Here is a 26,631-nt window from a genome sequence, read left to right on the forward strand (position 1 = left end):
TAAGGTTAGTTAATGTTAGTTAGGGTTCGTTAGGGTTAGTTAAGGTTAGTTAAGGTTAGTTGAGGTTAATTAAGGTTAGTTAAGGTTAGTTACGGTTGGTTAATGTTACTTAAGGTTAGTTAAGGTTAGTTAATGTTAGTTAATGTTAGTTAATGGTAGTTAAGGTTAGTTAATGTTAGTTAGGGTTCGTTAGGGTTAGTTAATGTTAGTTAGGGTTAGTTAAGGAACAAGTCAAAATCAGAATGAAAATCTTTAAATCTCAATACTCAGAATGATCTTACCAGTTTTACAGGGCAGGTCAGGACACACGATCACAGGGTCTAAGAGAGAAGTTATTCATCATTTATCTCTGTTATACAAGTACTATGTGTACAAGAGAATGTGTGTGTTTACTGTATGTTGTATGTAGGTGTGTGTGTGTGTGTACCTGGGCAGAGTACGGTCTCTATCTTGTCGATGAACTCCTCTGCCACCAGGTCGGCGAAGCGTCTCATCCCCAGCACCCTACCGTCTCTCTGACAGGCTATACTCTTCAGGCTCTCATTCTCCTCTATCTGGTCAAACATGTCCCCTATACCTATAGCGCTCACATCCACACTGGGGTCGCTGCTCACGCACACACACACACACACACACACACAAATCATCAGATAGGTGGCACACACAGCTGATAAAACATGTGACCCCCCTCGACACACACACACACACACACACAACCATCCACACCCCCCACAACACACACACAGCTCCATCTCCCGGGTCTGGTACCTGCAGAGGTATGTGAGCAGTGAGTCGTCGTCCCTGGGGTCGAACCGTCCGTCTGTGATGACCACCACGGTGACGTTGGCTTTAGCTCGGCGGCTGTCCTTGATCAGGTGGTCGTAGGCGTACTTCAGCGCTGACGGGGTCCACGTCCCACCGGCTATCCACTCCAGACTCTTCACTGCATCCTGAAGACAGACGGACAGTGTCACGTTCCTGACCTGTTTTCTGTTAGTTTTTGTATGTGTTAGTTGGTCAGGACGTGAGTGTGGGTGGGCAGTCTATGTGTTCTGTTTCTATGTTGGTTAATGGGTGACCTGATATGGTTCTCAATTAGAGGCAGGTGGTTTCCATCTCCTCTGATTGAGAACCATATTAAGGTAGGTGGTGTCACATGGTTTGTCGTGGGTGGTTGTCTCCTGTGTCTGTGTCTATGTTGCACCATACGGGACTGTTTCGTTCGTTCGTCATTTTGTGTAGTCATTTTCCTGTTCGTGAGTTCTTCGTGTTTCATGTAAGTTCGTCGTCCAGGTCTGTCTACTCCGTTTGTTGTTTTTGTTAGTTTCAAGTGAAGTTCGTGTTTTCGTGTTTTCTTTAATAAATAATGTCATATCAAGACGCTGCATTTTGGTTCAATCCTTGCTCCTCCTCTTCGGATGAAGAGGAGGAGGAACGCCGTTACAGACAGGCAGAGGGTGGGAAGGTGTTAGCACACTGAGCTCGGGGAGATAATGCAAGTCTTCAGGTCTCATCCTGCAAAGGGTCAGGCCGAGGGAGGGCGGGGGTGTGTGTGTTTATGTCTCAGTCTGGGTTCGAAGGTCAAACTCAGGCGATCTGAACACCACAAGACTGTGTCGCCAGCTGAGCTAAAGCCTAGGCATTAACTTGGGGAGCTAATACAAGTCTTCAGGTGTCAGGTAATGTTAGACTTGTGTGTCGCTCCACTTCAAGACAGACAGGGAGTCACATATTATTGTTATATCGTTAATTATTATTATTATTATTTTACTTTGAGGTAGAGGTCACATATTATTGTTATATTGTTTATTATTATTATTATTATTATATTACTTTGAGGTAGAGGTCACATATTATTGGTATATAGTTTATTATTGTTATTATTGTTATATTACCTTGAAGTAGGACGATTAAATCCTATATGCAAATCATCCTCCTAAAAGATAGACTATATCCTATATGCTAATCGTCCTCCTAAAGGTAGGTATCCTATATGCTAATCGTCCTCCTAAAGGTAGACTATATCCTATATGCTAATCGTCCTCCTGAAGGTAGACTATATCCTATATGCTAATCATCCTCCTAAAGGTAGACTATATCCTATATGCTAATCGTCCTCCTAAAGGTAGACTATATCCTATATGCTAATCGTCCTCCTAAAGGTAGGTATCCTATATGCTAATCGTCCTCCTAAAGGTAGACTATATCCTATATGCTAATCGTCCTCCTAAAGGTAGACTATATCCTATATGCTAATCGTCCTCCTAAAGGTAGACTATATCCTATATGCTAATCATCCTCCTAAAGGTAGACTATATCCTATATGCTAATCGTCCTCCTAAAGGTAGACTATATCCTATATGCTAATCGTCCTCCTAAAGGTAGACTATATCCTATATGCTAATCATCCTCCTTAAGGTAGACTATATCCTATATGCTAATCGTCCTCCTAAAGGTAGACTATATCCTATATGCTAATCGTCCTCCTAAAGGTAGACTATATCCTATATGCTAATCGTCCTCCTAAAGGTAGACTATATCCTATATGCTAATCGTCCTCCTAAAGGTAGACTATATCCTATATGCTAATCGTCCTCCTAAAGGTAGACTATATCCTATATGCTAATCATCCTCCTTAAGGTAGACTATATCCTATATGCTAATCGTCCTCCTAAAGGTAGACTATATCCTATATGCTAATCGTCCTCCTAAAGGTAGACTATATCCTATATGCTAATCGTCCTCCTAAAGGTAGGTATCCTATATGCTAATTGTCCTCCTAAAGGGAGACTATATCCTATATGCTAATCATCCTCCTTAAGGTAGACTATATCCTATATGCTAATCGTCCTCCTAAAGGTAGACTATATCCTATATGCTAATCGTCCTCCTAAAGGTAGGTATCCTATATGCTAATCGTCCTCCTAAAGGTAGACTATATCCTATATGCTAATCGTCCTCCTAAAGGTAGACTATATCCTATATGCTAATCATCCTCCTTAAGGTAGACTATATCCTATATGCTAATCGTCCTCCTAAAGGTAGGTATCCTATATGCTAATCGTCCTCCTAAAGGTAGACTATATCCTATATGCTAATCATCCTCCTAAAGGTAGACTATATCCTATATGCTAATCATCCTCCTAAAGGTAGACTATATCCTATATGCTAATCGTCCTCCTAAAGGTAGACTATATCCTATATGCTAATCGTCCTCCTAAAGGTAGACTATATCCTATATGCTAATCGTCCTCCTAAAGGTAGACTATATCCTATATGCTAATCGTCCTCCTAAAGGTAGACTATATCCTATATGCTAATCGTCCTCCTAAAGGTAGACTATATCCTATATGCTAATCGTCCTCCTAAAGGTAGACTATATCCTATATGCTAATCGTCCTCCTAAAGGTAGACTATATCCTATATGCTAATCGTCCTCCTAAAGGTAGACTATATCCTATATGCTAATCGTCCTCCTAAAGGTAGACTATATCCTATATGCTAATCGTCCTCCTAAAGGTACACCTTCTTTTCTATTGATTATCTATTTAACCTTTATTTAACTTTACATTATCAATATGTATTTACAGTAAACTATAGTCTAATAGTCTAAATTAATTTCCTAGGAAAGATAACTGTCAGTGATTCTCTGCCCATTCATAGGCAGCCTACTCTATTTCAATGAGAGGAGACATATACTAGGCCCAACTAGGAGAGGTAGACTACTTAAGTTGAAGCAGCGAATGCTGAGTGTGATTAATGTGACAAAGGTTGTACTTTTAATACAAAAGGTAGGCCTAGGCTAACGCATACAAACCAGAAAGATGACCGTTTCCAAATGATCTGCCGGACAACAAAATATATTTTCATCCCAAAGTCATCTGTCTGACCCGCTCGTCCGCCCGCAGCATGAAAAATGCAGAACGCGCTGCAATGATTTCCTGTCAGACCCACCAGGGAATACAGCCCTCTACCGTGAAGCCCCAATCCACATACCTTGAAGGCAGACAGGGAGTCAATCTTGGAGTCATTGAGCCTGATGGCCTGGAAGGTTCCACTGTGACTGTACTGTACCACCCCCACTCTGGTACCTGCAGGGTCGGAGTCACCAGGGAGAAAAAAACGTAACATTCTACACAATCGGTACTACCAGGAGAAGTTACCTGGGTGTAAAAAAAAACTGTTTTGAGTGATCAGTATCTGAATTCACACCGCACAAATAAGCCTATAGTCGTAGTGTGTGTGTGTGTGTGTGTGTGTGTGTGTGTGTGTGTGTGTGTGTGTGTGTGTGTGTGTGTGTGTGTGTGTGTGTGTGTGTGTGTGTGTGTGTGTGTGTGTGTGTGTGTGTGTGTGTGTGTGTGTGTGTGTGTGTGTACCTGTCTCTGAGTTGGGGTCCTTGGCCATAGACCCCAGTCTGTTGATGGTGTTGATGACAAAGTTCTTCTCCAGAGTAAAGTTGGCGAGACCAACGGACTCTGAGCTGTCAATCACAAACACGATGTCCAGCGCCCCGCACCGCTTCTCACAGTCTGCACGGACAACACGACAGGGTTACAGGGGTTAATGGTGCTCAGCGACTACCACTTCTTCTTTGTTCGCCTCATGTTCACCTCCAAAACAAAGGACATGTGGTTTGGTAAGAAGAATGCCCCTCTCCCCACCGGTGTGATTACTACCTCTGAGGGTTTAGAGCTTGAGGTAGTCACCTCATACAAGTACTTGGGAGTATGGCTAGACGGTACACTGTCCTTCTCTCAGCACATATCAAAGCTGCAGGCTAAAGTTACATCTAGACTTGGTTTCCTCTATCGTAATCGCTCCTCTTTCACCCCAGCTGCATAAACTAACCCTGATTCAGATGACCATCCTACCCGTGCTAGATTACGGAGACATAATTCATAGATGGGCAGGTAAGGGTGCTCTCGAGCGGCTAGATGTTCTTTACCATTCGGCCATCAGATTTGCCACCAATGCTCCTTATAGGACAAATCACTGCACTCTACACCTCTGTAAACTGGTCATCTCTGTATACCCGTCGCAAGACCCACTGATTGATGCTTATTGATGCTTAAATTAAAATGCTCGAACCAAGGATTTACAATACATACGGTTACCGCCGCTAAGGGGAGCTGTAACGTCAACGTGGAGCGTCAGTGGGGTCGTGAGGTCAGTGAGGTCAGTGGGGTCAGTGGGGTCGTGAGGTCAGTGAGGTCAGTGGGGTCGTGAGGTCAGTGAGGTCAGTGGGGTCGTGAGGTCAGTGAGGTCAGTGGGATCGTGAGGTCAGTGGGATCGTGAGGTCAGTGGGATCGTGAGGTCAGTAGGATCGTGAGGTCGGTGGGATCGTGAGGTCAGTAGGATCGTGAGGTCGTGAGGTCAGTGGGATCGTGAGGTCGTGAGGTCAGTGGGATCGTGAGGTCGTGAGGTCAGTGGGATCGTGAGGTCGTGAGGTCAGCGGGATCGTGAGGTCAGTGGGATCGTGAGGTCGTGAGGTCAGTGGGATCGTGAGGTCGGTGGGATCGTGAGGTCAGTGGGATCGTGAGGTCGGTGGGATCGTGAGGTCAGTGAGGTCAGTGGGATCGTGAGGTCGGTGGGATCGTGAGGTCAGTGAGGTCAGTGGGATCGTGAGGTCAGTAGCATCGTGAGGTCGGTGGGATCGTGAGGTCAGTAGGATCGTGAGGTCAGTGGGATCGTGAGGTCAGTGGGATCGTGAGGTCGGTGGGATCGTGAGGTCAGTAGCATCGTGAGGTCGGTGGGATCGTGAGGTCAGTAGGATCGTGAGGTCAGTGGGGTCGTGAGGTCAGTGGGATCGTGAGGTCAGTGGGATCGTGAGGTCAGTAGGATCGTGAGGTCAGTGGGATCGTGAGGTCAGTGGGATCGTGAGATCAGTGGGATCGTGAGGTCTTGGATGTTTCTTCTTTAATCTTGGAGCCTGATACTGAACTACCACTGAACAAAAATATAAACGCAACATGTAAAGTGTTGGTCCCATGTTTCATGAGCTGAAATAAAAGATCCCAGAAATGTTCCATACGCACAAAAAAACGTATTTCTCTCAAATGTGCATACATTGGTTTACATCCCTGTTAGTGAGCATTTCTCCTTTGCCAAGATAATCCATCCACCTGACAGGTGTGGCATATCAATAAGCTGATTAAACAGCATGACCATTACACAGGTGCACCTTGTGCTGGGGACAATAAAAGGCCACTCTAAAATGTGTAGTGTTGTCACACAACACAATGCCACAGATGTCTCAAGTTTTGAGGGAGCGAGCAATTAGCATACTGACTGCAGGAATGTCCATCAGCGCTTCTGCCAGAGAATTGAGTGTTCATTTCTGCCTCCAACGTCGCTTTAGAGAATTCGGCAGTACGTCCAGCCAGCCTCACAACTGCAGACCACGTGTATGGCGTTGTGTGGGTTAGCTGATGTCAACTTAGTGAACAGAGTGCCCCATGGTGGTGGTTGGGTTATGGTATGGGGCAGGTATAAGCTACGGACAACGAACACAATTGCATTTTATCAATGGCAATTTGAATGCCCAGAGAGATACCGTGACGAGATCCTGAGACCCATTGTTGTACCATTCATCCACATCCACCACCTCATATTTCAGCATGATAATGCTGCATGAACACCCCCATGTTGCAAGGATCTGGACACAATTCCAGGAAGCTGAAAATGTTCCAGTTCTTCCATGGCCTGCATACTCACCAGACATGTCACCCATTGAGCATGTTTGGGATGCTCTGGATCGACGTGTACGACAGCGTGTTCCAGTTCACACCAATATCCAGCTACTTCACACAGCCATTGAAGAGGAGTGGGGCATCATTCCACAGGACACAATCAACAGCCTGATCAACTCTATGTGAAGGAGGTGTGTCGCGCTGCATGAGGCAAATGGTGGTCACACCAGATACTGACTGGTTCTGATCCAAGCCCCTACCTTTTTTATGTATCTGTGACCAACAGATGCATATCTGCATTCCTAGTAATGTGAAATCCATAGATTAGGACCTAATTAATTAATTTCCATTGACTGATTTCCTGATATGAACTGTGTTGGATGTTGCGTTTATATTTTTGTTCAGTATAACTTTCATCTCATCATTCCACCCTGTTAATTCAGGTGCAAAAGTATACTATGACATTACGATGTTTAACTACATACCATACAGTATACATTGAGATACAATGTTTAACTACAGTACATACAGCATTGGCCTCATGGTGAAATTCCTGAGCGGTTTTCTTTCTCTCCGGCAACTAAGTTAGGAAGGACGCCTGTAACTTTGTATTGACTGGGTGTATTGATACACCATCCAAAGCATCATTAATTACTTCACCATGCTCCTAGGGATATTCAGCAGTTTTCTTTTTTACACATCTACCAATCGGTGCCCTTCTTTGCGAAGGCATTGAAAAATCTCCATGGTCTTTTGTGGTTGAATCTGTGCTTGATTGAGAGACCTTACAGATAATTGTATGTGTGGGGTACAACAATGGGGTAGCTATTCAAAAATCATGTTAACCACTATTATTGAGTCCATGCAACTTATCATGCAAAATGTTTACTCCTGAACTTATTTAGGCGGTTGAATACTTATTGACTCAAGATATTTCAGCTTTTAATGTTTTTTTTTCTTTTTCTACAAACATAATTCCACTTTTGACATTATGGGTTATTGTGTGTAGATCAATGACTCAAAATATCAATGTAATCCATTTTAAATTCAGGCTGTAACACAACAACACGTGGAAAAAGTCAAAGGGGTGTGAATTCTTTCTGAATGCACTGTGTTCCACGAGTTTGGTGATGTTTGAAGGTAATTGAAGGGAGTTTTACTAGGATGCTAATGGCAATGTGAACAAGATGGCAGACAAAGTTTTTATACTTTTTTCAACAATATTTTTTAGCTCCTATTGGGTTTATTTTCTATGAACGAAGTCTCAGTTAACTTCAGGTAATATATGCACTTATGCAATGTGAAGATAGAATGTGTTAAACATGTTAAACAGTTTGCTAGCTTTATGCTAACAGAACATTTGTTTTGCTAGCTTTTGTTGTTATACACAAACTTCTATACTGATTGAATAGTCTCAGGTTATATGCACTAGTTATTTGACTGTTACTGAGAGGTAATTAGCGGATTCTGTAGATGTATGGAGATAGCTTTTTGAACTTGAGGCCTTTATTTTTTGGAATGTGAAAAATACTAAATACTACAATGCACTTGTAATGTCAAAACATGAAAAAAGTAAAACTACTGTATAATTGAATGCATCTTGGAGTCTAATACTGAACACTACTAACTTTTGTCCGTCTCGTCATTCCGCCCTGTTAATTCAGGGCCATTATCTGCTGACCAGGTCTCAGTCGGAGGCATGTAACAGGTGGATTTCAGGCTGCTGTGTGTGTGTTTGTGTGTGTGTGTGTGTGTGTGTGTGTGTGTGTGTGTGTGTGTGTGTGTGTGTGTGTGTGTGTGTGTGTGTGTGTGTGTGTGTGTGTGTGTGTGTGTGTGTGTGTGTGTGTCTGAATAACTCACCACAGCAGCCACAGGTCTCTCTGATGTAGTTCATGACATCACATTCCTACAATGAAAACATCACATTTCATCACATGACCTTTCTCTGAGAGGGATGACAAAAGAGTGATAGAGGGGTGGAGGGGATGGAGGGGGTAGAGAGATGGAGGGGGTAGAGGGATAGAGAGATGGCGGGATAGAGGGATGGAGGGGTAGAGGGATGGAGGGATAGAGGGGTAGAGGGATGGAGGGATAGAGGGGTGGAGGGATGGAGGGGTAGAGAGATGGAGGGATAGAGGGGTAGAGGGATAGAGAGATGGAGGGGTAGAGGGGGTAGAGGGATAGAGAGATGGAGGGGTAGAGGGGTGGAGGGATGGAGGGATGGAGGGGTAGAGAGATGGAGGGATAGAGGGGGTAGAGGGATGGAGGGGTAGAGGGGGTAGAGGGATAGAGAGATGGCGGGATAGAGGGGATAGAGGGATGGAGGGGTAGAGGGATGGAGGGATAGAGGGATGGAGGGATAGAGGGGATAGAGATAAAGGGATGGAGGGGTAGAGGGATGGAGGGATAGAGGGGATAGAGATAAAGGGATGGAGGGGTAGAGGGATGGAGGGATAGAGGGGATAGAGATAAAGGGATGGAGGGATAGAGGGATGATAAAAGAGGGATAGAGGTTCTTACTGTGAGGCCGGGGTCTCCCTCGGGACCTGGATCTCCCTGTAGAGAGAAAGAGATACTTTCATACACAGATTACCACACACACTCACACACCGTGTGGAAGTAATGTCTGTGTGTGTATGCGTGGGTGCTTGTGTACGTACGTCTCGTCCACCCACTCCTCTTGGTCCTCTGAATCCAGGTTCTCCCTGAGGCCCTGGTTCTCCCCCCTCTCCAGGGGTCCCCGTTCCCCCTGGCCCTCCCTTGGGGCCACAGTCTCCTCTGCCTCCTCTGGATCCTAGACCGCCCTTCTCCCCACGTTCACCCTGAATACACACAGGGTCAGACAGTGTGTTAGAGACAGTGTTAGACTGTTAGGGAGTGTGCGTGTGTCAGGGAACCATCCTACTCAGTGAATTTCAGATTTTTTTTAAAGTTATGAAATATTAAATTGATCCTTTTTAGAATAAACTATACTGAATATATTCAAATATATTCACCAAATACATAAGTGGGCGAGATGAGCAGTCTCTGTTTGACCTTGGTGAATTCTGAGATGTCTGAGTTTAACTTCATTGGGGAAACAAACTTTGTGCGCAAACCCAGAGCCACTGGGTGTGATGAGCTGTAAACAGACCCAGAGCCACTGGGTGTGATGAGCTGTAAACAGACCCAGAGCCACTGGGTGTGATGAGCTGTAAACAGACCCAGAGCCACTGGGTGTGATGAGCTGTAAACAGACCCAGAGCCACTGGGTGTGATGAGCTGTAAACAGACCCAGAGCCACTGGGTGTGATGAGCTGTAAACAGACCCAGAGCCACTGGGTGTGATGAGCTGTAAACAGACCCAGAGCCACTGGGTGTGATGAGCTGTAAACAGACCCAGAGCCACTGGGTGTGATGAGCTGTAAACAGACCCAGAGCCACTGGGTGTGATGAGCTGTAAACAGACCCAGAGCCACTGGGTGTGATGAGCTGTAAACAGACCCAGAGCCACTGGGTGTGATGAGCTGTAAACAGACCCAGAGCCACTGGGTGTGATGAGCTGTAAACAGACCCAGAGCCACTGGGTGTGATGAGCTGTAAACAGACCCAGAGCCACTGGGTGTGATGAGCTGTAATGACAATCTCCATGACAACCCTGTCTCAGTCCCCTTCCTGCTTTGTCATCTCCGTGACAACCCTGTCTCAGTCCTCGCCTCTACTGTGGTTCTCCCATCCTTGTAAATTGTTCAAGTCACCAGCCTCTGTGTGGGCTGGTGTGTGTGTGTGTGTGTGTGTGTGTGTACCGTTGGTCCTCTTGGTCCTGGGTAACTGAAGCCAGCTCTTCCCACGTCGCCCTACAGCAGCACAGAAATCAATCGATCACAACACAGTCAAAACAGTCACATCAGGGTTCCCAAACTCGGTCCTGGGTCCTCCTGGGTGCACATTTTGTTTTTTTTCCCATAACGCTCCACATCTGATTCAAATGATCAAAGCTTGATGATTAGTTGTGTAGTGCTAGGGCCAAAAACCAAAACATGCCCCCCTCGAGGTCCCAATAACTGAGTTTGGGAACCTCCTGCATTAAAGAGAGAGTCAGACATGAAGTCAACAGCAATGTCAGGTTGACTTCCACAACAGCTAGAAGATCCTTTAACTTCTCTGTTGTTTTGCATCTCACTCATCTGTAACATCTGCAGTTCATCCTGCTCCTCGTCGTATCAGACGCACCACACACTCTGAGAACTACACACTGAGAACTACACACACACTCAGACAAACACACACACTGAAAACTACACTCTGAGAACTACTCTCTGAGAACTACACTCACTGAGACAAACACAAACACTCTGAGAACTACACACTGAGAACTACACACTGAGAACTACACACTGAGAACTACACACACTCTGAGAACTACACACACTGAGAACTACACACACTGAGAACTACACACTCTGAGAACTACACACTCTGAGAACTACACACTGAGAACTACACACACTGAGAACTACACACACTGAGAACTACACACTCTGAGAACTACACACTCTGAAAACTACACACTGAGAACTACACACTGAGAACTACACACTGAGAACTACACTCTGAGAACTACACACTGAGAACTACACACTCTGAGAACTACACACACTGAGAACTACACACTCTGAGAACTACACACTCTGAGAACTACACACTCTGAAAACTACACACTGAGAACTACACACTCTGAAAACTACACACTGAGAACTACACACTGAGAACTACACACTGAGAACTACACACTCTGAGAACTACACACTGAGAACTACACACACTGAGAACTACACACTGAGAACTACACACACTGAGAACTACACACTCTGAGAACTACACACTCTGAAAACTACACACTGAGAACTACACACACTGAGAACTACACACTCTGAGAACTACACACTCTGAAAACTACACACTGAGAACTACACACTGAGAACTACACACTGAGAACTACACACTCTGAGAACTACACACTGAGAACTACACACACTGAGAACTACACACACTGAGAACTACACACTGAGAACTACACACACTGAGAACTACACACACTGAGAACTACACACTCTGAGAACTACACACTGAGAACTACACACTGAGAACTACACACTGAGAACTACACACACTGAGAACTACACACTGAGAACTACACACACTGAGAACTACACACACTGAGAACTACACACTCTGAGAACTACACACTGAGAACTACACACTGAGAACTACACACTGAGAACTACACACTCAGACAAACAGACACACACCTTTGGTCCTGCCACGCCGGGGTCTCCTCTCGGTCCGGCATCACCGGGGTCGCCACGGGTACCCTGTTACACAGATAGTGGTTACCATAGCAACATTATCATGCCATCCCCGTGGTTACTGTAAATTGCCACCATATCACCATAACATGACCATGTACACACACACACACATACAGGAAGCCAAGAACATGAGGAAAGCATTGTGATCGGACTGGTGAAGGTATGATCTGTGACCTACGTTCTTCCCTGCCGCTCCTGAAGAGCCGGGGGGCCCGCGTGGCCCCGGGAGTCCGTTGTCTCCCTTGGTTCCTTTGTTTCCTACTTCACCTGGTAGTCCTCTCAGCCCCTCAGGTCCTGCCTCGCCCTGAAACACACGAGGACAACAGGTAGGGTGTGTGTGTGTCTGAGCGAGTGAAAGTGTGTGTGTGTGTGTGAGAGCAAGTGTGTGTGAGCGATGTTGTGTCATACCTTGTCTCCTTTAACTCCGTCTGTTCCCTGATTCCCCTTTGACCCAAAGTCTCCTCTTCTCCCCTACAAACACAACGACCCAACAACCATTAGACAAACCACAACGACCCAACAACCATTAGACAAACACAACGACCCAACAACCATTAGACAAAACACAACTGGACAAACAGTACACAACCGTTAGAGACAGAAACCATTAGACTATGCCACAACGTACAGACAATATTGAGACACAGAGCTAGTTTCCCTAGAACACGTTGACTGTGCAGAGATTCAGAGGGTCTCACCAGTTCTCCCTTGTCTCCGGGGCCTCCAATAGTTCCCTAGAAGAGACACACAAATGATTATATGACGTACAGTATTCTACATTACTGGGCCAGTTGGAGTGTTATAGTGTGTGTGGAGTAGAGCTTCTTACTGGTGTTCCTTTGGCTCCAGGGAAGCCAGGCGAGCCGGGACTCCCTCTCTCACCCTGAGGAGGAGGAAGACAACAGGGTTATTTACCCTTTAACCTCTAACTCTGACCTCTGACCTTTCTATCAGGTCCCTGGTCTAACAACCAGGTTATTTACCCTTTAACCTCTAACTCTGACCTCTGACCTTTCTATCAGGTCCATGGTCTAACAACCAGGTTATTTACCCTTTAACCTCTAACTCTGACCTCTGACCTTTCTATCAGGTCCCTGGTCTAACAACCAGGTTATTTACCCTTTAACCTCTAACTCTGACCTTTCTATCAGGTCCCTGGTCTAACAACCAGGTTATTTACCCTTTAACCTCTAACTCTGACCTCTGACCTTTCTATCAGGTCCCTGGTCTAACAACCAGGTTATTTACCCTTTAACCTCTAACTCTGACCTCTGACCTTTCTATCAGGTCCCTGGTCTAACAACCAGGTTATTTACCCTTTAACCTCTAACTCTGACCTTTCTATCAGGTCCCTGGTCTAACAACCAGGTTATTTACCCTTTAACCTCTAACTCTGACCTTTCTATCAGGTCCATGGCCTGACAACCAGAGAGGAGCAGTGAAGAGCAACAGAGGTCAGGGATGATCACTCTGATGTCAGAGCATAGCTGTATGGAACACTGGGATGTAGGAAGTAACATCATATCGTGCGCAGTGACTTCCTGTTTACCTTAGGTCCAGCGTCTCCCACCGGGCCGAGGGGGCCTGCGCTTCCTGATCGACCGGGATCTCCCTGGAGACACAAACACAGCTAGGGTCCAAGCAGCAAACGAGGCGTTGTAGTTTTATGATTACAATTCTGTTTGATCTCAATCGCGTACCTTCTCTCCGTCTGTTCCAGGAAGTCCACCATTGCCCGCGTCTCCTGAGTGACCATCAGGACCCTGTTGTCAGAGACACGCACACATATTTATAACACACACACACACACACTGGGAAAATAGTGGTCAATGTACACTCATTTCAACCAGATTTCAACCACAAATCAACAACATGATTTCAAGGGTTGGTTTTCTTGAAGTAGAATTCACGTTTGTTGAGAACTCAATTAAATATCAAGCCAATAGTGTTGCTATGTCACGGCTGATGCTGGTAGAAGACCAAAGTGCAGCGTGGTGGGCGTACATTTTCCTTTTTATTTAAAATGTCGCCAACAAAACAACAAACGAACGAAACAACCGTGAAGCTTAAGGGCTATAGTGCCACAAACAAAGACAACTTCCCACACTGAAAGGAGGGAAAAGGGCTACCTAAGTATGGTTCCCAATCAGAGACATCGATTGAGAACCATACCCGGCCAAAACATAGAAATAAAGAAACATAGAAAACAAAACATAGAATGCCCACCCCAAATCACACCCTGACCAAACCAAATAGAGACATAAAAAGGCTCTCTAAGGTCAGGGCGTGACATGCTAGTAATAGAACATATACCAGATGTGTTGATCTGTCAGGTTTCTCAGAACATATATAATAGATGTGTCACGCCTGCTCTCGCTCCCCCTCCCCGGCGCTCCGAAGGCTGTCCTGCATTACGCACTCCTGACACCATCATTACGCACACCTGCCTTCCCTTGTCACGCGCATCAGCGATATTGGACTCACGTGGAATCTATCACCTGTTTATTACCTCCTCTATATGTGTCAGTTCCCCAGCTCTGTTCCCCGCTGCTGCATTGATTGTCGCCTGTCTTTGTGTTTCCCAGTTCTGACACTGTTCCTGTCCTGTTGCCATGTCCGTTCCAAATTAAATGTCAACTCTCCGTACCTGCTTCTCTTCTGCAGCGTCGTACCTTACAAGATGTTATGTTCTGTCAGGTTTCTCAGAACGTACCGTGTCTCCTGGATCTCGTCAGGTTTCTCAGAACGTACCCTGTCTCCTGAATCTAGTCAGGTTTCTCAGAACATACCCTGTCTCCTGGATCTAGTCAGGTTTCTCAGAACATACCCTGTCTCCTGAATCTAGTCAGGTTTCTCAGAACATACCCTGTCTCCTGGATCTAGTCAGGTTTCTCAGAACGTACCCTGTCTCCTGAATCTAGTCAGGTTTCTCAGAACGTACCCTGTCTCCTGAATCTAGTCAGGTTTCTCAGAACATACCCTGTCTCCTGTATCTCGTCAGGTTTCTCAGAACATACCCTGTCTCCTGAATCTAGTCAGGTTTCTCAGAACGTACCCTGTCTCCTGGATCTAGTCAGGTTTCTCAGAACGTACCCTGTCTCCTGAATCTCGTCAGGTTTCTCAGAACGTACCCTGTCTCCTGAATCTAGTCAGGTTTCTCAGAACGTACCCTGTCTCCTGTATCTAGTCAGGTTTCTCAGAACGTACACTGTCTCCTGAATCTAGTCAGGTTTCTCAGAACGTACTCTGTCTCCTGGATCTAGTCAGGTTTCTCAGAACGTACTCTGTCTCCTGGATCTCGTCAGGTTTCTCAGAACGTACCCTGTCTCCTGGATCTAGTCAGGTTTCTCAGAACGTACCCTGTCTCCTGAATCTAGTCAGGTTTCTCAGAACGTACCCTGTCTCCTGAATCTAGTCAGGTTTCTCAGAACGTACCCTGTCTCCTGTATCTCGTCAGGTTTCTCAGAACGTACCCTGTCTCCTGGATCTAGTCAGGTTTCTCAGAACGTACCCTGTCTCCTGAATCTAGTCAGGTTTCTCAGAACATACCCTGTCTCCTGAATCTAGTCAGGTTTCTCAGAACGTACCCTGTCTCCTGGATCTAGTCAGGTTTCTCAGAACGTACCCTGTCTCCTGAATCTAGTCAGGTTTCTCAGAACGTACCCTGTCTCCTGAATCTAGTCAGGTTTCTCAGAACGTACCCTGTCTCCTGTATCTAGTCAGGTTTCTCAGAACGTACCCCGTCTCCTGGATCTCGTCAGGTTTCTCAGAACATACCCTGTCTCCTGAATCTAGTCAGGTTTCTCAGAACCTACCCCGTCTCCTGGGTCTAGTCAGGTTTCTCAGAACATACCCTGTCTCCTGGTTCTAGTCAGGTTTCTCAGAACGTACCCTGTCTCCTGGATCTCATCAGGTTTCTCAGAACGTACCCTGTCTCCTGAATCTAGTCAGGTTTCTCAGAACGTACCCTGTCTCCTGAATCTAGTCAGGTTTCTCAGAACGTACCCCGTCTCCTGGATCTCGTCAGGTTTCTCAGAACGTACCCTGTCTCCTGGGTCTCGTCAGGTTTCTCAGAACGTACCCTGTCTCCTGAATCTCCTTTGCAGCCGGGAGCACCGATGCGTCCGATCTTCCCCTTTTGTCCGTCTGTCCCGTTGCGTCCTGCGAGGCCGGCCACACCCTTCTTCCCCTCAGCTCCGATCTCTCCCTGAAAACACACACACTCAGCAATAATACAGAATCTACCTCGAGTCCCACGCTGCCCAGATCTGATAATCAATGATTAATACCTAATAAAATATTGATCTCACCTTTTCCCCCTCCAGACCAATTTCACCCTACAAGAACAGAACAGAAATCAGAACAACAGAACACAGAACAACAGAACAACAGAACAACAGCCATTAGGGAAACAACACACATTATTACTGGTATTACTAGTCACTATATATAAAGACATTATCACTAGTTTTACTAGTCACTATATATAAATATATTATTACTGGTATTACTAGTCACTATATATAAAGACATTATTACTAGTCACTATATATAAATACATTATCACTAGTATTACTAGTCACTATATATAAAGACATTATCACTAGTATTACTAGTGACTATATATAAATACATTATTACTAGTATTACTAGTCACTATATATAAATACATTATTACTGGTATTACTAGTCACTACATATAAATACATTATCACTAGTATTACTAGTCACTATATATAAATATATTATTACTGGTATTACTAGTCACTATATATAAAGACATTATTACTAGTCACTATATATAAATACATTATCACTAGTATTACTAGTCACTATATATAAAGACATTATCACTGGTATTACTAGTCACTACATATAAATACATTATCACTAGTATTACTAGTCACTATATATAAATATATTATTACTGGTATTACTAGTCACTATATATAAAGACATTATTACTAGTCACTATATATAAATACATTATCACTAGTATTACTAGTCACTATATATAAAGACATTATTACTAGTCACTATATATAAATATATTATTACTGGTATTACTAGTCACTATATATAAAGACATTATTACTAGTCACTATATATAAATACATTATCACTAGTATTACTAGTCACTATATATAAAGACATTATCACTAGTATTACTAGTCACTATATATAAATACATTATCACTAGTATTACTAGTCACAATATATAAATACATTATTACTGGTATTACTAGTCACTACATATAAATACATTATCACTAGTATTACTAGTCACTATATATAAATACATTATCACTAGTATTACTAGTCACTATATATAAATACATTATTACTGGTATTACTAGTCACTACATATAAATACATTATCACTAGTATTACTATTCACTATATATAAAGACATTATCACTAGTATTACTAGTCACTATATATAAATACATTATCACTAGTATTACTAGTCACTATATATAAATACATTATTACTGGTATTACTAGTCACTACATATAAATACATTATCACTAGTATTACTAGTCACTACATATAAATACATTATCACTAGTATTACTAGTCACTATATATAAAGACATTATCACTAGTATTACTAGTCACTATATATAAATACATTATCACTAGTATTACTAGTCACTATATATAAATATATTATTACTGGTATTACTAGTCACTATATATAAAGACATTATTACTAGTCACTATATATAAAGACATTATTACTAGCATTACTAGTCACTATATATAAAGACATTATTAATAGTATTACTAGTCACTATATATAAAGACATTATTACTAGCATTACTAGTCACTATATATAAAGACAATATTACTAGTCACTATATATAAATGCAATATTACTGGTATTACTAGTCACTATATATAAAGACATTATTACTAGCATTACTAGTCACTATATAAACAGCCATTATTACTGGTATTATTAGTCACTATATATAAAGACAATATTACTAGTCACTATATATACAGACATTATTACTGGTATTACTAGTCACTATATATAAAGACATTATTACTGGTATTACTAGTCACTATATATAAAGACATTATTACTGGTATTACTAGTCACTATATATACAGCCATTATTACTGGTATTATTAGTCACTATATATAAAGACAATATTACTAGTCACTATATATACAGACATTATTACTGGTATTACTAGTCACTATATATAAAGACATTATTACTGGTATTACTAGTCACTATATATAAAGACAATATTACTAGTCACTATATATACAGACATTATTACTGGTATTACTAGTCACTATATATAAAGACATTATTACTGGTATTACTAGTCACTATATATAAAGACATTATTACTGGTATTACTAGTCACTATATATACAGCCATTATTACTGGTATTATTAGTCACTATATATAAAGACAATATTACTAGTCACTATATATACAGACATTATTACTGGTATTACTAGTCACTATATATAAAGACATTATTACTGGTATTACTAGTCACTATATATAAATATATTATTACTGGTATTACTAGTCACTATATATAAAGACATTATTACTGGTATTACTAGTCACTATATATAAATATATTATTACTGGTATTACTAGTCACTATATATTTATATATTATTACTGGTATTACTAGTCACTATATATAAAGACATTATTACTGGTATTACTAGTCACTATATATAAACACATTATTACTGGTATTACTAGTCACATTTGCATAATTACATAATTACTGGTCGTGTGTGTGAATGGGAGGAGCATGAAGACTTGCCTTGACTCCTGGTTGACCAATGGGACCCTCGATGCCGGGGTCGCCCTGTCTTCCTCTCTCTCCTTTAAGACCGGAGTTGCCATTGTCTCCTTTGATCCCCTGTAACACACAAGATATTAGTGGCCTGCTACCTTTCTGGAACATGTAAACTGTCGAAAACAGATCCAAACAGATCCAAATGGTGGCATATCAGGCCTAGGGAGGTTATTTTGGCATTAACATACATTCGAAACAAGATGGCGGTTATTCAAATTAGCCTACATCACTGCAGTTTACAGCCCTAAACAATAGCGTAGTCACTTGATAGCAATAATAAATTCCCCATTGCACTGTGTTGTAGCCTAGGCAGAATAATGCTCTTGTCTAAAAATCTAAATCTTGGCCGAATCAATAGTGGAGCTTTGCGTGCCCAGTGACTGCAGAACGCAGCCTGGAGAAACGCACAGATCTGCCATTTCATAATCTGTTAAAAGAAAATATTGCACTTTGACAGGTAGGCTTACATATGTATAGCCCTAATATCTAGCTAATGAATGGCCAAATATTTATCTAATATTTAGCTTCTTATTTCGGCTACACATTTCTAGCCTCTCTCTACCAGCTGTTACCGTGAGCAATAGGCTATAGCTATCCAAGCCTCTCCGCAATAGGCTATAGCTATCCAAGCCTCTCCGCAATAGGCTATATGCTATCCAAGCCTCTCCGCAATAGGCTATAGCTATCCAAGCCTCTCCGCAATAGGCTATAGCTACCCAAGCCTCTCCGCAATAGGCTATATGCTACCCAAGCCTCTCCGCAATAGGCTATAGCTATCCAAGCCTCTTCGGTATAGGCTATATAATACCCAAGCCTCTTCGGTATAGGCTATATGCTACCCAAGCCTCTCCGCAATAGGCTATAGCTATCCAAGCCTCTCCGCAATAGGCTATAGCTATCCAAGCCTCTCCGCAATAGGCTATAGCTACCCAAGCCTCTCCGCAATAGGCTATATGCTACCCAAGCCTCTTCGGTATAGGCTATATGCTACCCAAGCCTCTCCGCAATAGGCTATATGCTACCCAAGCCTCTCCGCAATAGGCTATATGCTACCCAAGCCTCTCCGCAATAGGCTATATGCTACCCAAGCCTCTCCGCAATAGGCTATATGCTACCCAAGCCTCTTCGGTATAGGCTATATGCTAACCAAGCCTCTCCGCAATAGGCTATATGCTACCCAAGCCTCTTCGCAATAGGCTATATGCTACCCAAGCCTCTCCGCAATAGGCTATATGCTACCCAAGCCTCTCCGCAATAGGCTATATGCTCCCCAAGCCTCTCCGCAATAGGCTATATGCTACCCAAGCCTCTCCACAATAGGCTATATGCTACCCAAGCCTCTCCGCAATAGGCTATAGGCTACCCAAGCCTCTCCACAATAGGCTATATGCTACCCAAGCCTCTCCGCAATAGGCTATATGCTACCCAAGCCTCTTCGGTATAGGCTATATGCTACCCAAGCCTCTCCACAATAGGCTATATGCTACCCAAGCCTCTCCGCAATAGGCTATAGGCTACCCAAGCCTCTCCACAATAGGCTATATGCTACCCAAGCCTCTCCGCAATAGGCTATATGCTACCCAAGCCTCTTCGGTATAGGCTATATGCTACCCAAACCTCTTCGGTATAGGCTATATGCTACCCAAGCCTCTCCGCAATAGGCTATATGCTACCCAAGCCTCTCCGGCAATAGGCTATATGCTACCCAAGCCTCTCCACAGTAGGCTATATTTACCCAAGCCTCTTCGGCAGTGGTGGGCCGTCAGGGCCTGCAAGGCCTTCTCTGCTGGCCTAAACATCATCAGAATATAATTTTTTTTTTTTAAATCTATTTTCCCACAAATATGTATTAAATTATTCCCCAGAGTAAGAGTTATACTCTTCATTTCATAGCTTTCCTCTTGGTTGCACTGCTTCCAGCCCCAGGTTGAGATTTGGAGGGCTGGTCTTTATGTTAGATCTTTTATCCAATCATATTCAGCCATCATGTGTTGCCAGGGGTCTAAAATCTGCTCTTAGGCCTTCAGAATCAACAGTGCAGGCGCTTGTAGCTTAAAGTGAATGGAAATAAAAATTTTGTGTCAACCAATCAGCTTTAGAGTTGGCTATTGTACGCCTGCTGGCTGGCTCCAGTGTTACACAGGAGCCAGCTAGCAGGCGTAGGGCGTCCACGTCTTTTGATTGGATTACCAATATTGAGAGGCAGGTCCTATGGGCAGGTCTATGCAGATCTAGGAAACTGAATTTGATAAACGAATTAATTCGCGTACTACCTAAACTGTTTTTTGAACCCACAATGGCGGAAGGAGGAGAAGATATCGATTTGGTCGAGGATATAATTATAACGCCATTCTCAAGACGAACTTTTCAAGAAAAGTTAGACATTGTAAGGAGAGGTCGCCCGACGCCACAAAGCCTGTTACAGGCGGGAAAGGGGTTCGTTCGTTCGCCACTTTCAAAGTTTCAACTATGAGCGCTGTCAATGGCTCACAGGCTCCGAGAAGCACTGCAAACTGTACTGCTGGGAATGCCTATTATTTGCAAGTGATCGATTTGGTGTTTGGAGCCACACTGGCTTTGCAAACTTGAGTTGTCTAACCAAGGCAGCAACGAGACACCAAAGTACGGCTGGGCACTTACAAGCAATGGTGCTTTTGAAAACGTTTGGGGACACCAGAGTGGAGCTACAGCTCTCACTCGTCCTGCGTTATGTGACGGACACGGGAGTCAAGGAGCGATTTATCCGGTTTGAAGATGTGACAAGCGGCAAGCGAGCTGATGACATTGCCGCTCTTATTTTCCGTTTCTTGGAGGAAAATGAATGTAGTCTGGATAAAGTTGTGGCACAGTGTTTTGATGGCGCAGCAGTCATGGCATCTGGACTCAATGGGGTGCAGGCTAAAGTTAAGGAGAGGGCACCGATGGCCTTATTCATTCACTGCTATGCACATCGACTAAATTTAGTACTGACTCAAGGAGCCTCAAAGCTTAAAGAATGCAAGGTCTTCTTTGCCAACCTCAATGGCCTTGCAGCATTTTTCTCACGATCCCCTAAGCGCACGCAACTGTCTAATAATCAGTCTTTGGTGAGTAGGCATACAATGCATGTTATTTTTTATTAAATGTGTATGTATGTTTCGCATTTTATTTCGTTAATATTAAATAGCCTATATATTAACAAAATAAAATGGCAAATAGCCTATGTTGCAAATTATTTGTTTTCTTTTATTTTCAGTGAATAGTTATGTGTCTTTATCATCACGGTGAAACTGCTTTGGGTGCGACAATGCGCTGTTTAGTGAACACACTGTATTTATTTTTTGGGGGACTTAAAGCTCAAAGTTTGTGGACCAGAAATGGATAGAAGAAGAATATTAATATAACTCTGTTGCACTCGACTATGTTCTTGCCTATTAGTTGAACTGTACTGTATTGTACTCTTCCCCTGCAATTCTCTGAAAAAAATGTCAATTTCAAGGTGACGCAACGCCTGGTTATACTGCGTTTCTGTCTAAATGTATAGTGTCTAGAGCCATGGCATCTAAATGATGGTAATAACAGGTGGATTAATTCGGGTGGGACTGTGTAGGACCTCACTGAAGGCCCAGGCGCCAGGCCCACGGCACGCTACTGCTCTTCGGTATAGGCTATATGCTACCCAAGCCTCTCCGCAATAGGCTATATGCTACCCAAGCCTCTCCACAATAGGCTATATGCTACCCAAGCCTCTACGGAATAGGCTATATGCTACCCAAGCCTCTTCGGTATAGGCTATATGCTACCCAAGCCTCTCCGCAATAGGCTATATGCTACCCAAGCCTCTTTGGTATAGGCTATATGCTACCCAAGCCTCTCCGCAATAGGCTATATGCTACCCAAGCCTCTTCGGTATAGGCTATATGCTACCCAAGCCTCTCCGCAATAGGCTATATGCTACCCAAGCCTCTTCGGTATAGGCTATATGCTACCCAAGCCTCTTCGGTATAGGCTATATGCTACCCAAGCCTCTTCGCAATAGGCTATATGCTACCCAAGCCTCTCCGCAATAGGCTATATGCTACCCAAGCCTCTCCGCAATAGGCTATATGCTACCCAAGCCTCTCCGCAATAGGCTATATGTTACCCAAGCCTCTTCGGTATAGGCTATATGCTACCCAAACCTCTTCGGTATAGGCTATATGCTACCCAAGCCTCTCCGCAATAGGCTATATGCTACCCAAGCCTCTCCGCAATAGGCTATATGCTACCCAAGCCTCTCCGCAATAGACTATATGCTACCCAAGCCTCTCCGGCAATAGGCTATATGCTACCCAAGCCTCTCCACAATAGGCTATATGCTTCCCAAGCCTCTTCGGTATAGGCTATATGCTACAAAAGCCTCTCCGCAATAGGCTATATGCTACCCAAGCCTCTCCACAATAGGCTATATGCTACCCAAGCCTCTACGGAATAGGCTATATGCTACCCAAGCCTCTTCGGTATAGGCTATATGCTACCCAAGCCTCTCCGCAATAGGCTATATGCTACCCAAGCCTCTTTGGTATAGGCTATATGCTACCCAAGCCTCTCCGCAATAGGCTATATGCTACCCAAGCCTCTTCGGTATAGGCTATATGCTACCCAAGCCTCTCCGCAATAGGCTATATGCTACCCAAGCCTCTTCGGTATAGGCTATATGCTACCCAAGCCTCTTCGGTATAGGCTATATGCTACCCAAGCCTCTTCGCAATAGGCTATATGCTACCCAAGCCTCTCCGCAATAGGCTATATGCTACCCAAGCCTCTCCGCAATAGGCTATATGCTACCCAAGCCTCTCCACAATAGGCTATATGCTACCCAAGCCTCTTCGGTATAGGCTATATGCTACCCAAGCCTCTCCGCAATAGACTATATGCTATCCAAGCCTCTCCGCAATAGGCTATATGCTACCCAAGCCTCTCCGCAATAGACTATATGCTACCCAAGCCTCTCCACAATAGGCTATATGCTACCCAAGCCTCTCCACAATAGGCTATATGCTACCCAAGCCTCTTCGGTATAGGCTATATGCTACCCAAGCCTCTTCGGTATAGGCTATATGCTACCCAAGCCTCTCCGCAATAGGCTATATGCTACCCAAGCCTCTCCGCAATAGACTATATGCTACCCAAGCCTCTCCACAATAGACTATATGCTACCCAAGCCTCTCCGCAATAGGCTATATGCTACCCAAGCCTTTCCGCAATAGGCTATATAATACCCAAGCCTCTCCGCAATAGGCTATAGCTATCCAAGCCTCTTCGCAATAGACTATATGCTACCCAAGCCTCTTCGGTATAGGCTATATGCTACCCAAGCCTCTCCGCAATAGGCTATATGCTACCCAAGCCTCTTCGGTATAGGCTATATGCTACCCAAGCCTCTCCGCAATAGGCTATATGCTACCCAAGCCTCTTCGGTATAGGCTATATGCTACCCAAGCCTCTTCGGTATAGGCTATATGCTACCCAAGCCTCTTCGCAATAGGCTATATGCTACCCAAGCCGTTTGTCATGACATTTTTGTACTTTACTGACATAAAAAAGGTTGGATGGAAACCTGGTTTATCACAGTGTTCATTTTGTCACTCTTTTTTGATTTAGTCTATCTAGTCTTAGTGATTTTGACAAAAATATAATTAAGTTAGATTTCATTTGAATAATGATTTAGTGTAGTTATTATCAAAATGACCAAAACAGTGGGCCATTTCAGTCAACGACATACCCTTTCATTTTAGTCACATTTTAGTCACATCACATTTGTATTACCTCATTAAAACCTGTAGTACACACAAATCACTGACTTCCATGTGCACAAACATACATAGCCTTGTCCTGCCAACATATTTTTTTCTGCATAACATCCTATTCTCTATGACAAACATATATAAAACAATTATCTGGCCATGTAAATTTCTAATTCAGAGAGAGAGCGAGAGAGAGAAAGAGAGCGAGAGAGAGAGAGAGAGAGAGAGAGAGAGAGAGAGAGAGAGAGAGAGAGAGAGAGAGAGAGAGAGAGAGAGAGAGACAGAGACAGAGACAGAGACAGAGACAGAGAGAGAGAGAGATTAACATGTTTCCCATGCCAATAAAGCCCTTTAAGTGAATTGAGAGAGAGATTTGCACATAGTGACAAAACTGTATTTAACGGGAGAAACCAGAGGGAACAACAAGCTCTGTCTGTCTGTCTGTCTGTCTGTCTGTGTGTGTACCTTCTGTCCTCTGTGTCCTTTGGGACCAGGAGGTCCTTCTGTCTCCAGACACTTCACCTTGTAGCACTAACATGGGAGAAACAGAGACATCTAGTATCAATCAATCAGACAGGGAGAAACAGAGACATCTAGTATCAATCAATCAGACAGGGAGAAACAGAGACATCTAGTATCAATCAATCAGACAGGGAGAAACAGAGACATCTAGTATCAATCAATCAGACAGGGAGAAACAGAGACATCTAGTATCAATCAATCAGACAGGGAGAAACAGAGACATCTAGTATCAATCAATCAATCAATCAGACAGGGAGAAACAGAGACATCTAGTATCAATCAATCAATCAATCAGACAGGGAGGGAGAAACAGAGACATCTAGTATCAATCAATCAATCAATCAATCAGACAGGGAGAAACAGAGACATCTAGTATCAATCAATCAATCAATCAGACAGGGAGAAACAGAGACATCTAGTATCAATCAATCAATCAATCAGACAGGGAGAAACAGAGACATCTAGTATCAATCAATCAATCAATCAGACAGGGAGGGAGAAACAGAGACATCTAGTATCAATCAATCAATCAATCAGACAGGGAGAAACAGAGACATCTAGTATCAATCAATCAGACAGGGAGAAACAGAGACATCTAGTATCAATCAATCAGACAGGGAGAAACAGAGACATTTAGTATCAATCAATCAATCAATCAGACAGGGAGAAACAGAGACATCTAGTATCAATCAATCAGACAGGGAGAAACAGAGACATCTAGTATCAATCAATCAATCAATCAGACAGGGAGGGAGAAACAGAGACATCTAGTATCAATCAATCAATCAATCAGACAGGGAGAAACAGAGACATCTAGTATCAATCAATCAGACAGGGAGAAACAGAGACATTTAGTATCAATCAATAAATAAATAATCAAACCTCTAATGTATATGTATACATGTACACTACATGACCAAAAGTATGTGGACACCTGCTCATCAAACATCTCATTCCAAAATCATGGGCATTAATATGGAGTTGGTCCCCCCTTTGCTGCTATAACAGCCTCCACTCTTCTGGGAAGACTTTCCACTAGATGTTGGGACATTGCTGCTATAACAGCCTCCACTCTTCTGGGAAGGCTTTCCACTAGATGTTGGAACATTGCTGTTATAACAGCCTCCACTCTTCTGGGAAGGCTTTCCACTAGATGTTGGAACATTGCTGCTATAACAGCCTACACTCTTCTGGGAAGGCTTTCCACTAGATGTTGGAACATTGCTGCTATAACAGCCTCCACTCTTCTGGGAAGGCTTTCCACTAGATGTTGGAACATTGCTGCTATAACAGCCTCCACTCTTCTGGGAAGGCTTTCCACTAGATGTTGGAACATTGCTGCTATAACAGCCTCCACTCTTCTGGGAAGGCTTTCCCCTAGATGTTGGAACAGTGCTGTTATAACAGCCTCCACTCTTCTGGGAAGGCTTTCCACTAGATGTTGGAACATTGCTGCTA

At 43.4% G+C, this 26,631-nt stretch overlaps 1 protein-coding gene across 1 annotated transcript in view; it reads right to left on the reverse strand.

Moving 5' to 3' along the window:
• Window positions 1-26,631, reverse strand: part of LOC139560230 (collagen alpha-2(VI) chain-like) — a 52,465-nt gene that overhangs the window by 9,641 nt on the left and 16,193 nt on the right. The window contains exons 7-26 of the mRNA XM_071376810.1: window positions 25,117-25,182; window positions 18,851-18,949; window positions 16,351-16,377; window positions 16,122-16,247; window positions 13,741-13,803; window positions 13,590-13,652; window positions 12,870-12,923; window positions 12,739-12,774; window positions 12,449-12,511; window positions 12,219-12,344; window positions 11,981-12,043; window positions 10,475-10,525; window positions 9,350-9,511; window positions 9,210-9,245; window positions 8,550-8,595; window positions 4,377-4,529; window positions 3,997-4,091; window positions 769-950; window positions 428-606; window positions 282-320 (exon numbers count right to left, since the gene is read on the reverse strand). Coding sequence (XP_071232911.1) covers window positions 282-320; window positions 428-606; window positions 769-950; window positions 3,997-4,091; window positions 4,377-4,529; window positions 8,550-8,595; window positions 9,210-9,245; window positions 9,350-9,511; window positions 10,475-10,525; window positions 11,981-12,043; window positions 12,219-12,344; window positions 12,449-12,511; window positions 12,739-12,774; window positions 12,870-12,923; window positions 13,590-13,652; window positions 13,741-13,803; window positions 16,122-16,247; window positions 16,351-16,377; window positions 18,851-18,949; window positions 25,117-25,182 — 1,729 coding nt within the window. The remainder of the gene's footprint in view (window positions 1-281; window positions 321-427; window positions 607-768; window positions 951-3,996; window positions 4,092-4,376; window positions 4,530-8,549; window positions 8,596-9,209; window positions 9,246-9,349; window positions 9,512-10,474; window positions 10,526-11,980; window positions 12,044-12,218; window positions 12,345-12,448; window positions 12,512-12,738; window positions 12,775-12,869; window positions 12,924-13,589; window positions 13,653-13,740; window positions 13,804-16,121; window positions 16,248-16,350; window positions 16,378-18,850; window positions 18,950-25,116; window positions 25,183-26,631) is intronic.

This window comes from Salvelinus alpinus, chromosome 30 (genome assembly GCF_045679555.1).
Source record: "Salvelinus alpinus chromosome 30, SLU_Salpinus.1, whole genome shotgun sequence".
NCBI classification, from domain to species: Eukaryota; Metazoa; Chordata; class Actinopteri; order Salmoniformes; family Salmonidae; genus Salvelinus; species Salvelinus alpinus.